This window comes from Pongo pygmaeus, chromosome 6, assembly GCF_028885625.2.
Source record: "Pongo pygmaeus isolate AG05252 chromosome 6, NHGRI_mPonPyg2-v2.0_pri, whole genome shotgun sequence".
In the NCBI taxonomy this organism is placed as follows: Eukaryota; Metazoa; Chordata; class Mammalia; order Primates; family Hominidae; genus Pongo; species Pongo pygmaeus.
Window position 1 is genome coordinate 13,153,781 of NC_072379.2, and position 13,536 is coordinate 13,167,316.

At 48.9% G+C, this 13,536-nt stretch overlaps 1 protein-coding gene across 3 annotated transcripts in view; it reads right to left on the bottom strand.

The window, feature by feature from the left end:
- The window catches only part of RCC1L (RCC1 like), a 33,602-nt gene extending 24,837 nt beyond the window's left edge, over positions 1 to 8,765 (bottom strand). Inside the window, exons 1-4 of one of the 3 annotated variants that reach the window (XM_063668241.1) lie at positions 8,327 to 8,398; positions 5,570 to 5,699; positions 2,436 to 2,625; positions 1,666 to 1,794 (exon numbers count right to left, since the gene is read on the bottom strand). In XM_063668241.1, coding sequence (XP_063524311.1) covers positions 1,666 to 1,794; positions 2,436 to 2,625; positions 5,570 to 5,677 — 427 coding nt within the window. In that variant the 5' untranslated portion in view covers positions 5,678 to 5,699; positions 8,327 to 8,398. Of the gene's footprint in view, positions 1 to 1,665; positions 1,795 to 2,435; positions 2,626 to 5,569; positions 5,700 to 8,326 lie in introns of all 3 variants that reach the window. The other 2 variants (XM_054496601.2, XM_054496599.2) reach the window with 2 other exon arrangements.
- Between the last annotated feature and the right edge of the window lie 4,771 nt (positions 8,766 to 13,536).

Sequence of the window (13,536 nt, forward strand, 5' to 3'; positions counted from 1 at the left end):
CCACTGCGCCATCTGGGAAGTGGGGAGCACCTCTGCCTGGCCACTGCCCCATCTGGGAAGTGAGAAGCACCTTTGCCCAGCCGCTGTGCAACCTTCCAAGTGTGAAGTGACAGCCTTGTCTGTGATCTTTTCTGTCTTCCCCGAGTTTGCATTTTCAACATTAAAGTTTACTTTTTAATTAAAAAAAAAAAAAAAAAAAAGAAAGAGCTCCTAAATGCCACCTCCACCTTCTCCTACAGAGCACACTCAGCCAGAAAATGAAATTTGAGGCTAGGCACAGTGGCTCATGACTGTAATCTCAGCTTTTTGGGAGGCCAAGGCAGGTGGATCACTTGAGGTCAGGAGTTCGAGGCCAGACTGGCCAACATGGTGAAACCCTGTCTCTACTAAAAATACAAAAATTAGCCAAGCACAGTGGTGGGTGCCTGTAGTCCCAGCTACTCGGGAAACTGAGGCAGGAGAATCACCTGAACCCGGGAAGTAGAGGCTGCGGTGAGCTGAGATCGTGCCACTGCCCTCCAACCTGGGTGGCAGAGCAAGACTCCGTCTCAGATAAAAAAAAAAAAAAAAAAAGAAAATGAAATGTGAAAAATGTGATCACATTGACCTTTCCCTGGAAAAACCCCTTTTCTAAAAAGGGGCCGTGTTACCCAGGGGCCCAGACTCTGAAAGCCCCCAACCACTTAGAAGATGTGTTAGCAAACAGGCTTCTTTCAATACCAATAGAAAAAGCCCACTTCTGGCCGGGCACAGTGGGTCACATCTGTAATCCTAGCACTTTGGGAGGCCGAGACGGGCGGATGACCTGAGGTCAAGCGTTCAAGACCAGCCTGGCCAATGTGGTGAAACCCCGTCTCTACAAAAAATACAAAAATTAGCCAGGCATGGTGGCGGGCACCTGTAATCCCAGCTACTCGGGAGGCTGAGGCTGGAGAATTGCTTGAACCTGGGAGGCAGAGGTTGCAGTGAGCCAAAATCACACCACTGCACTCCAGCCTGGGGAGCACAGTGAGACTCTGTCTTAAAAAAAAAAAAAAAAAAAGAAAAAGCCACCTCTACACACCACCCAGCTCAGTGACTTCATAGCAAATGGATCAGGCTGTCTTGTGTGCAGTTACATTTATAAATACATGTGATTTTCCAAGAACCAGAAAGCAGAGCACATAAGAATCAACAAGGTGGCCAGACGCGGTGGTTCACGCCCGTAATCCCAGCACTTTGGGAGGCCAAGGCGGGTGGATCACGAGGTCAGGAGATTGAGACCATCCTGGCTAACACAGTGAAACCCCGTCTCTACTAAAAATACAAAAAATTAGCCGGGTGTGGTGGCGGGCACCTGTAGTCCCATTCGGGAGGCTGAGGCAGGAGAATGGCATGAACCCAGGAGGCGGTGCTTGCAGTGAGCCGAGATTACGCCACTGCACTCCAGCCTGGGCGACAGAGCGAGACTCGGTCTCAAAAAAATAAAAATAAATAAAAAAGAATCAACAAGATTTGTCCAGCTGTCTTGCGCAATCCCACTGATCAGCTCAGGAAATGCCACGTTTCACTCATTAGATGTGGCTCAATCAAACAAGCCACTCAGGCCTGATCTGAGGCTGAGGCTCCAGTTCACAGTGAAATGGTCCCTGCACTCTTCCATCACCCTTCAATAGGTCAACTCACCTCCTTCCCTGTCAGTCAACACAAGAGAGTGAGCTCGGCCGCAGGAGACCTGCAGCACCCGTGTCTCCTGAGGTCTGTCCAGAGGCAGGGAGACGGGTGAGGGCTCCAACACATACTCATAGCCCCTTGCTGGAAAAGACACAGGACACTGATTGAGGCATGCATTTCTACCACTGGAAATCATACTGTCCAACTCCACACTACTACACTGGAAAAAAGAGAGTCGGAGGTAGGAAAGACTCATCAAGGCAGGTAAGTTAGCGGCAGAGCGAGGACCAGAAGCCCAACTCCCAGCCCATGGCATGGGCTGCCTCTATGACACGATGCGGATTCCAGAAAAGCATACTTGTTCTTCTGGCCTGGCGCAGTGGCTCACGCCTGTAATCCCAGCACTGTGGGAGGCTGAAGTGGGTGGATCACCTGAGGTCAGGAGTTCGAGACCAGCCTGGCCAAAATAGTGAAACCCCGTCTGTATTTAAAACACAAAAATTAGCAGGGCGTGGTGGCGGGCGCCTGTAATCCCAGCTAATCGGGAGGCTGAGGCAGGAGAATTGTTTGAACCTGGGAGGCGGAGGCTGCAGTGAGCTGAGATCACACCATTGCACTTCAGCCTGGGGGACAAGAGCGAGATTTCATCTGGAAAAAAAAATGCATATTTGGTCTTCTTATTAAAGAAATCTTGGCCGGGCACAATGGCTCATGCCTGTAATCCCAGAGCTTCGCAAGGCCAAAGCAGGTGGATCACTTGAGGTCAGCAGTTCGATACCCACCTGGCCAACATGGTGAAACCCCCGTCTGTACTAAAAATACAAAATTAGCCAGACATGATGGTAGACACCTGTAGTCCCAGCTACTCAGGAGGCTGAGGCAGGAGAATTGCTTGAACCCAGGAGGCGGAGGTTGCCAGTGAGCCAAGATTGCACCACTGCACTCCAGCCTTCCGGGAGACAGAGCGAGACACTGTTTCAAAAAAAATACAGAAATACAAAAATCAGCCGAGCATCATGGTGCATGCCTGTGGTCCCAGCTACTTGGGAGGCTGAGGTGGGAGGATCACTTCCAGCTACTTTGGAGGCTGAGGTGGGAGGACCACTTGGGCCAGGGAGATTAAGGCTACAGTGAGCAGTGATCATGACACTGCACTCTAGCATGGGTGACAAGGCAAGACCCTGTCTCCCCTCATCCCCCAAAAAAATTAAACTGTTGGAATTTGCTTCAAATTTATTGAGGGGGAAGGTGGGAAAAATGAAAAAAACAAGATTGGCATGAGTTGATGATGCCTGAAGCTGGTGATGCCACATCATACTACTCTGTACACTTCTGTACATCTAAAATTGCTCTGAATAAAAGGTATAAAAAATGTAATGCGGGCAGGGCACGGTGGCTCACTCCTGTAATCCCACCACTTTGGGAGGCCGAGGCAGGTGGATCACCTGAGGTCGGGAGCTTGAGACCAGCCTGACCAACGTGGAGAAACCCTGTCTCTACTAAAAATACAAAATTAGCCAGGCACGGTGGTGCATGCCTGTCATCCCAGCTACTCGGAAAGCTGAGGCAAGTGAATTGCTTAAACCCAGGAGGAGGAGGCTGCGGTGAGCCAAGATCACGCCATTGCACTCCAGCCTGGGCAACAAGAGTGAAACTCTGACTCAAAAAAAAAAAAAAAAATGTAATGTAACATCTTACAGCTAATAAAGGCTTCAATACTGACTTACAAAAGACATCTGATCTATAGGCCGGCCATGGTGGCTCACACCTGTAATCCCAGCACTCTGGGAGACCAAGGCAGGCGGATCACTTGAGGTCAGGAGTTCAACACTAACCTGGCCAACAAGGTGAAACCCCCGTCTCTACTAAAATCCCCAAATTAGCCAGGAATGATGATGGGCGCCTGTAGTACCAGCTACGCAGGAGGCCGAGGCAGGAGAATCACCTGAACCCAGGAGGTGGAGGTTGCAGTGAGCCGAGATCGTGCCACTGCACTCCAGCCTAGGTGACAGCAAGACTCCATCTCGAACAACAAAAAAGACATCTGATATAAAATAAATGAAAAAAGACAGAAAACAAAATATATGCTATGTACGTAAAAATGTATGTCTGTGAACAAGGGAACAGGAAAAAACAAAAATGAAAGGTTTGTCCAGTATCTATTTCTGGGTAATTTCCTATTTTATTTTATTATTATTTTTTATTTATTTATTTTGAGACGGAGTCTTGCCCCGTCGCCCAGGCTGGAGTGCAGTGGTGCGATCTCCGCTCACTGCAACCTCTGCCTCCCGGTTCAAGCGATTCTCCTGCCCCAGCCTCCCAAGTAGCTGGGATTACAGGAGCGCGCCTCCATGCCCAGCTAATTTTTGCATTTTTAGTAGAGATGGGGTTTCACCATGTTGGTCAGGCTGGTCTCGAACTTCTGACCTCGTGATCCGCCTGCCTTGGTCTCCCAAAGTGGTGGGATTACAGGTGTGAGCCACCGCACCTGGCATTTCCTCTCTATTTTAGGAACTCTCTCTTTTTTTCTTTTTTTTTTTTTAAGAGACATGGTCTTGCTCTGTTGCCCAGGCTGGAGTGCAGTGGCGCAATCATTGCTCACTCAGCCTCAAACTCCTGGGCTCACGCAATCCTCCTACCTCAGCCTCTGGAGTAACTAGGATTATAGGTGCATACCACCATGCTCAGCTAATTCTTTTTCTTTTTTTTTTTTAGAGACAGAGTCTCGCTATGTTGCCCAGGGTGGTCCGGAACTCCAGGCCTCAAGCAATCACTCCCACCTCGGCCTCCCAAAGTGCTGGGATTATAGGCGTGAGTCCCTGTGCCTGGCCAAGGAAATATTTCTTACTGTTCTCATAGTAATTTTTAGCTAATGTCTACTTTTCTGTTTGTTTGTTCAGGACAGTCTCACTCTGTCACTCAGGCTGGAGTGTAGTGGCATGATCTCGACTCACTGCAACCTCCACCTCCCGGGTTCAAGAGATTCTCGTGCCTCAGCCTCCGAAGTAGCTGGGACTATACAGGCGCGTGCCACCATGCCTGGCTAATTTTTTACATTTTTAGTAGAGATGGGGGTTTCACCATGTTGGCCAGGCTGGTCTCGAACTCCTGGCCTCAAGTGATCTGCCCTCCTCGGCTTCCCAAAGTGCTGGGATTACAGGCGTGAGGCACCATACCCAGCCAGGCTAACGTCTACTTTTTAAAATGCCATTATAAGTTATTTCTAACATTTTTACAATCCAAGGCTCAAACATTTGGAATAAAGCCTCTATGTTAACAATTTCACTGCCTTTTCCCCCCTAAAACATATTCTAGGCACTGCAGAGTACTTCAGGCTGTCTCCAAGCTAGGAAAAAAAGGTCATCTCTTTCAGGCCACAAGAGAACATCTTTACTTATCTGCAAATGCCAGGTGCTTGCCATTTGCCTGATGGTTCAACATTGTTACCAAACAGGCTAAAAAATAATCTAGCCCAGATGGTTTCAAACAACGTCCCTTTAAGTCTTCGTCTATTTCTTTGCTATGGCTTGGTTTATGTAACCGTGTTCTTGAACACCAAAAGGAGGGCTGGGCGCTGTGGCTCACACCTGTAATCACAGCACTTTGGGAGGCTGAGGAGGGTGGATCACCTGAGGTCGGGAGTTCAAGACCAGCCTGGTGAACATAGTGAAACCCCAACTCTACTAAAAATAGAAAAATTAGCCAGGCATGGTGGCGTGCGCTTGTAATCCCAGCTACTCGGGAGGCTGAGGCAGGAGAATCACTTGAACCCGGGAGGTGGAGGTTGCAGTGAGCCAGGATCTCGCCACTGCACTCTAGCCTGGCAACAGACCGAGACTCTGTCTCAAAAAAAATTAAAAAAAAGAGCTTTCTCAGACCAATTCCAGCAGAGAGGAGACAAGGTAGGGATGCTCACTTTTATCTTTCCGGCTCCTGTGAAATCCAAGCTGAGAATCTTTGTTGAGTCCCATCCCCCAGACTTTCGTAACATCCGCGGTCTTAGAGGACAGCAGTGTGAATCCATAGCCGCAAGCAGCAGACGAAATCTGAAAAGCAGTTCCCACAAAGCATGAACTGATTTATAATGTCAAGTTTGTTCAGTAACAAATGACAGGTTATTTATCAAATCCAGGAACACATACTATTTACAGGGGTTTTGTTTTTGTTTTTGAGACAGTCTCACTCTGTTGCCCAGGCTGGAGTGCAGTGGTGCAATCTCGGCTCACTGCAATCTCCATCTCCCAAGTTCAAGCCTCCCGAGTAGCTGGGACTACAGGTGTGCACACCACGTCTGGCTAACTTCCGTATTTTTAGTAGAGACAGAGTTTCACCATGTTGGCCCAGGTGATCTCAAACTCCTGGCCTCAAGTGATCTGTCCGCCTCGGCTTCCCAAGGTGCTGGGACTACAATGCGTCAGCGACCGTGCCTGGCCCAAGAACATATATTATTAAGACAGCAACTAGCATTTATTGAGCATTTACTATATGTTTGATAAGTATTATCTCATTTAATCTTTATAATCACTCTGTGAAGGGTGATTTACACGTAGACCATAAATATAGTGGTAAATGCCAGCTTACCACTAGGTATTACCATCCCCATTCACCAAGATCAAGACACTATCTAGCAGCAGCTAAGTATGGTGGCTCACACCTGTAATCCCAGCACTTTGGGAGGCCGAGGTGGGCAGATCACTTGAGGTCAGGAGTTCGAGACCCGCTTTGGCCAACACAGTGAAACCCCATCTCTACTAAAAATAGAAAAATTAACTAGGCATGGTGGCGTGCGCCTGTAATCTCAGCTACTCGGGAGGCTGAGGCAGGAGAAGTGCTTCAACCCAGGAGGCAGAGGTTGCAGTGAGCCAAGATGGCGCCACTGCACTCCAGCCTGGGTGACAGAATAAGACTCTGTCTCAAAAACAAAACAAAACAAAACAAAACAAAAAAACACCACCATCTCTTAGCGCGGTAGGTAAGTTGACAAATCTCCTTAGTTTTGAATCCTGGCTCCATCCTTACCAACTGTGTGATCTAAGATAGATTACTTTATCTCTGTATCTGTTTCTCCTTCTCTAAAAAGTAAAGATGATAATAGTACCATCTCTCTCATTGAACTGTTGTGAAGACTAAACGAGTTAATACAGCTAAAGCCCTTATGGGGAATAGTACCCATCTCAAGGTAAGAGCTATATTTTGAGCCTGGGCAACAAAGTGACAACCTGTCTCTATGAAAAAATCAAAATTTAAGCTGGGAATAGTAGCATATGCCTGTGGTCCCAGCTACATGGGAGGATGAAGCAGGAGGGTCACTTGAACCCAGGAAGTCGAGGCTGCAGTGACCCATGATCATTCCACTGCACTCCAGCCTGGGCAACAGAGCCAGATCAAAAAAAAAAAAACAAACCTGTATTTTGTACTTTATTTTGTTATATATATATATATATATAGAGAGAGAGAGAGAGAGAGAGAGATGAGTTCTCACTATGTTATCCAGGCTGGTCTCAAACTCTTAGGCTCAAATGATCCTCCTGCCTTGGCCTCCCAAAGTGCTGAAATTACAGCATGAGCTACCGCACCTGGCCTATATTTTATGCTTTTTGTTGTTGTTGTTTAGTTTTTGTTATTGCTTTTTTTGTTATTATATTTTCTATTTCTTATTGCTGTTAGCAGTAGTATAAGGTAGATGAGAAAGTGTGGCTCCTAAAGGTTGAGTAACCTGACTGCATGCTTTTCACTGACACTACACCGTTGCGTTCTCAGGCTACTACCATGAAAAGGAAAACTCAGTACTACAGCTACTGCGAATTTAACACAGTGACAACCCCAAGGTCTTTGTTGGGTGTTTTAACTACACTCTCATCAATCCTCCCTTGACTGACCCGATGAGAAAACCGGGGCTTCCAGTGGGGTTGGATACAGACCAAAGATGGTTTGATTTTAAAATCAATCCTTTTTCAGCCGGGCACATTGGCTCACGCCTGTAATCCCAGCACTTTGGGAGGCCAAGGCGGGCGGATCGCTTGAGTTCAGTTCAAGACCAGTCTAGCCAACATGTCGAAACCCCATCTCTACTAAAAATACAAAAATTTGCCGGGCGAGGTGGCAGGACGATCTCTTGAGCCCAGGAGGTCGAGGCTGCAGTGAGCTATGATACCACTGCACTCCAGCATGAGCGACAGGGCGAGACCCTGTCTCTAAAAAATAAAAAATAATAAAAAAAATTCCCTTTCTGAGTTGTTCATTGAAATACCTCAGCTGATATACATTTTCAATGGACTTTTGAATTTTGCTTTCCTAACATCAGAACTCCTGCAGTCACGCTGGCCTGAGTGAGAATCCCACCGCATATAAACAGCTAGCAGCGGTGGGGCCTCGGGCCTCCACCTCTCTGGGCCTCCACTTCCTCCCCTGTAATTGGGGATAACAACTGTCGACTCACTGGGTGCTAAGCGAATGACACGACCCGGCACAATATCTGGCACTGCCACCCAATAAATGTTGATGGCTACCCCTAACGCCTTCCCCTCCTGGGCTTGCAGCCAGCTCGCGGGTCGTCATCCTGGAAGTCTGGCCACCCAAAGGAGCCAACTTCTTGAAGAGAGCCGAACAGGTCGAGGGAGGCCGGGAGTGCGGAAGAGAGAGAGGGAGGGAGGGAGGAAGCAGCGGCCCGCACCTTTTGGTCCAGCTCCAGGCGATAGGGCACGGGCTGGATCCTGCGGCGCGGCCGGGCGCCGGCGCGGGGCCCGGGCCCGGAGCTGGGCGCCACAAAGGAGGGCACGCCTAGCGCCCCCGAGAAGCTGAAGCCCCACACGAAGACGCGATCGGCGCGGGCAGCGCGCTCGCCCACGTACTGGAACACGGGCACCTCCGCCTCGGCCTCTGCCGCTTCGCGCCGGCTCCGCGAGCGCCCGGCCGCCGTCCAGTGCCCTCGCACCGGCCCCGGCCCGCTCAGCCGCCGCCCCAGCCGAGCCCCGGCCACCAACGCCACCAGCGCCATCCTCCGTTCCACGCCTCAGCAGCCTCTGGGCGCCGCCATCTTGCGTGACCCTTAACACTACGCCTCGGCGGAAGAGGTTGCGGCCGCCTTTACTCCTGGTTGAAAGCAAAGGCGCTGACGGCCGCCCAAGGCTCAGGGAGGCGGGGCGTGGCGATGGTGAGGGGCGGGGTTAGGATGCTTGTCCCTTAGCAGAACTCCGTGTCCTGTTTTGCTCCCTTGCTATTGCCCCTCGACATTTCCCACCTGGCCTTGCTGCAGCCGTCCCCGCTCCGGTCTGCTCCCACGCCGCCCCAGGCCGTCCTCCAGCGACAGCGAGCTGGAGTGGGCGATTCCCTGCTGCCTTCGCATCCCCTGCCCAGGTCCCCTCAAACCTATCACTCACCTTGAGACAGACAGCTCACTGCAACCACCCCCTCCCGGGTTCAAGTGACTCTCGTGTCTCAGCCTCCCGAGTAGCTGGGACCACAGGCGTACGCCACCACACCCGGCTAATTTTTGTATTTTTAGTAGAGACGGGGTTTCACGATGTTGGCCAGGCTGGTCTTGAACTCCTGACCTCCAGTGATCCACCCACCTCGGGCCTCCCAAAGTGCTGGGATTACAGGCATGAGCTACCACCCCCGGCCTGTGCAGGCCTATTTTATGGAAGGCGACTGGGGAAACCCCACTGATAAAATGTGGTGACCACAAGGCTGCTCATGGAAAGCCTCTTACTACAGGGAGTAAAATTCATGAAGGCACTGAAACCACCAGTCTGCCGGGCTATGAAATCTGTTCTCTGCGGCGGACCCAGTCTTCCAGCACTTTGGAAGACAAAGGTGGGAGAATCACTTGAGAGTTCAAGACCAGCCTGGGCAACACAGTGGGACCCTTTCTCTACAAAAAAATTTAAAAATTAGCTTGGCGTGATGGTGTGCACCTGTGGTGCCAGCTACTTAGGAGACTGAGGCAGGTGGATGGCTTAAGCCCAGGAGTTCGAGGCTGCAGTGAGCCATGATTGCACCACTGCACTCCAGCCAGGACAGCAGAGTGAGACCCTGTCTCTGAAAAAAAAAAATTAAATTAAATGTAAATATAAAAGTAAAAATAAATGTGTCTATGGTCCCACCTGGTAGTAAGTTCCCTGGCACCCAAGGACACATTTGGGATAGATAAACTTAGCCATTCACATCGGTCCCCTTACCCTGTCTCGACCCAGCCAGTATTCAATCAGAACACACACTTTTTGCCACATGGAATTGTAGATGCTAGTGCCACCTTCAAAGATGTAAAAGATTCAGAGGGGTGGTGATTTCTATCCAATGGGTAGCTCCCCATTGAATTCACCTGTTTGGCTCCCAAAAAAACTGATAGATTGGCCAGGCGCAGTGGGTCACGCCTGTAATCCCAGCACTTTGGGAGGCCGAGGCAGGAACATCACGAGGTCAAGAGATGGAGACCATCCTGGCCAACATAGTAAAACCCTGTCTCTACTGAAAATACAAAAATTAGCTGGGCGTGGTGGAACGCACTGTAGTTCCAGCTACTCGGGAGGCTGAGGCAGGAGAATCGCTTGAACCCAGGAGGCGGAGGTTGCAGTGAGCAGAGATCGCACCACTGCACTCCAGCCCGGCGACAGAGAGAGGCTCCGTCTCAAAAAATAAAAAAAGATGGACTGTGGTAGGGGACAGGGGACCACCATACATTTAGGCAAGTGCATGGTCCAACTCATAGCTGCTGTGTCAAGCGTGCCGTCTCTTTTTTTGTTTGTTTGTTTTTTGAGACAGTCTCACTTTATCACCCAGGCTTGAGTACGGTGGCACGATCTTGACTCACTGCAACTTCCGCCTCCTGGGTTCAAGCAATTCTCCTGCCTCAGCCTCCCAAGTAGTTGGGATTACAGGCGTGCACAACCACACCCGGTTAATTTTTTGTATTTTTAGTAGAGATGGAGTTTCACCATGTTGGCCATGACTGGTCTCCAACTCCTGATCTCAGGTGATCTGCCCGCCTCCACCTCCCAAAGTGCTGGGATTACAGGCCTGAGCCACCACGCCCAGCCATGGCATCTGTTTTACCAGAAGAGATCAACACACCCTCTGAAACATGATACAGGACACTGATCTGGTGAGTGGATTCTTTTCAATCCCTAACAGAAAAGAGGACCAAAAACAGTTTGCTTCTGCATGAAGGAAAGCATTACTCATGAACTGTCCCACTGTGTCACTCCCGACACCACCCACATTAAGTATCTGTTACAGGGGCGGTGGCTTATGCCTGTAATCCCAGCACTTTGGGAGGCCGAGGTGGGCGGATCACGAGGTCAGAAGCTTGAGGCCAGTCTGGCCAACATAGTGAAATCCTGTCTCTACTAAAAATACGCAAAAAATTAGCCGGGTGTGGTGGTGTGTGCCTGTAATCCCAGCTACTCAGGAGGCTGAGGCAGGAAAATCGCGTGAACCCGGGAGGCGGAGGTTGCAGTGAGCCAAGATCGTGCCCCTGCACTCCAGCCTGGGTGACAGAACGAGACTCCATCTCAAAAAAAAAAAAAACCTTATCTCCGTCTCTATTCCTTTATTCCTTATCTCCGTCTTTATTCCTTTATTTTTTATTTTTTTGAGACGGAGTTTCGCTTTTGTTGCCCAGGCCGGAGTGCAGTGGCTTGACCTCAGCTCACTGCATCCTCCACCTCCTGGCTCAAGTGATTCTCCTGCCTCAGCCTCCTGAGTAGCTGGAATTACAGGCGCCCACCACCACGCCCCGCTAATTTTGTTTTGTATTTTTAGTAGAGACGGGGCTCCACCCTATTGGCCAGGCTGGTCTCGGACTTCTGAACTCAGGTGATCCACCCGCCTCGGCCTCCCAAAGTGCTGGGATTACAGGCGTGAGCCACCATGCCCGGCCTATTTATTCATTTATTTACTCATTTTTTAGAGACAGAATTTGGCTGCACTTGAGTTGATAAATCTGAGACATATATTGATAAAGGACAATTATATAAATATAAATATAGTTAATATTAATAGTTAATATAGGGAATATTTATATATTTACGAAATGCATACACAGTTCAGCTGGGTGGAGTGGCTCATGCCTATAATCCCAGCACTTTGGGAGGCTAAGGCAGGAAGACTGCTTGAGCCCAGGAGTTCAAGACCAGCCTGGCAACATAACAAGACCTTGTCTGTATACAAAATTTAAAAATTAGCCTGGCATGTTGGAGCCCGCCTGTGGTCCCAGCTACTTGGGAGACTGAGGCGGGAGGATTCTTGAGCCTGGGAGGTCGAGGCTGTAGTGAGCTGCATTTGCACTACTGCACTCCGGCCTGGGTGACAGAACAAACTCTATCTCAAAAAAAAAAAAAAAGAAAAGAAAAATTTTGAACTGTCCTTTCATAAGCAGGACTGTCCTTTTATCTGAGTTTATGTCCTTTCTAGTTTTTTGGTTTTCAACATCTGATTTTTTTTTTTTCAGAGTCTGGCTTTTTCATCAAGGCTGGAGTGCAGTGGCACTGTCTCGGCTCACTACAACCTCCACCTCCTGGGTTCTGAGTGATTCTCCTACCTCAGCCTCCCTAATAGCTAGGATTACAGGCACTCACCACAATGCCTGGCTAATTTTTGTATTTTTAGTACAGACGGGGTTTCACTATATTGGCCCGGCTGGTCTCGAACTCCTCACCTCAGGTGATCCACCTCCTGACCTCAGGTGATCCACCTGCTTGGCCTCCGTAAGTGCTGGAATTACAGGCATGAGCCATCCCACCTGGCTCAACATCTGGTCTTTTACAAACTCATAATGACAATAGGATAGTAGGTTTTAAAATTTTTTTTACTTGTCAATATTTTAATAACCCTATGTGAGTCTCTCAAATTTCTAAAACATTTTACTATTAGGGGATATCCAAAGGACACAAGCCTTGGTTTAGTATTTTGAAGACAAAAGGACAAACTGCAATGTGAACTGCAGCCACGGGGTGGCAATACTTACCCACCAATTCTGTCTCCTGTGAAAGGCTAAAACATCCTAAACGTCTGTTTGGCCAATAAAGAGCTGGATTTGTAGCCACAACTGGGCTTTTCTATTTTGCTATCAAAACTTGGTCGGTTTTGTAGACTGCTTCTATGCTAGAAAATACTTGCTTTTCTGGCTGGGCGTGGTGGCTCACGCCTGTAATCCCAGCACTTTGGGAGGTCGAGGCAGGTAGATCACCTGAGGTCAGGAGTTCAAGACAAGCCTGGCCAACATGATGAAATGCTATCTCTACTAAAAATACGAAAAAAATTAGCCGGGCGTGGTGGCAGGCGCCTTTAATCCTAGGTACACAGGAGGCTGAGGCATGAGAAATGCTTGAACCCAGGAGACAGAGGTTGCAGTGAGCCGAGATCGTGCCACTGCTCTCCAGCCTGGGCAACAGAGACAGACTCTGGCTCAAAAACAAACAAACAAACAAACAAAAATGAAAAAAACTTGGCTGGTTTTGTAGACTGGTTCTATGCTAGAAAATACTTGCATTTCTGTCCAAATTTTTGCTTGGAAAAGATGGTACTACTGTCAAACTATCAGCTATCTCAGAGTATCCAAATGTCTGCTAATGTTAGCCAAGCTAATTTCTTTGCCACCTATGATGACATTTTCCTGTACACATTCTAATTATTTTGACGTTTGATGTAGCTGAAATTCTCTAGTCTGGGAAAGAGTGAACTTAACTAACCTTACATTTGTTTGTCTGTTTTTGAGACAGAGTCTCACTCTGTTGCCAGGCTGGAGTGCGGTGGCAGGATCTTGGCTTACTGCAACTTCCTCCTCCCAGATTCAAGCGATTCTCCTGCCTTAGCCTCCAAGTAGCTGGGATTACAGGGACCTGCCACCACGACCGGCTAATTTTTGTATTTTTAGTAGAGTCG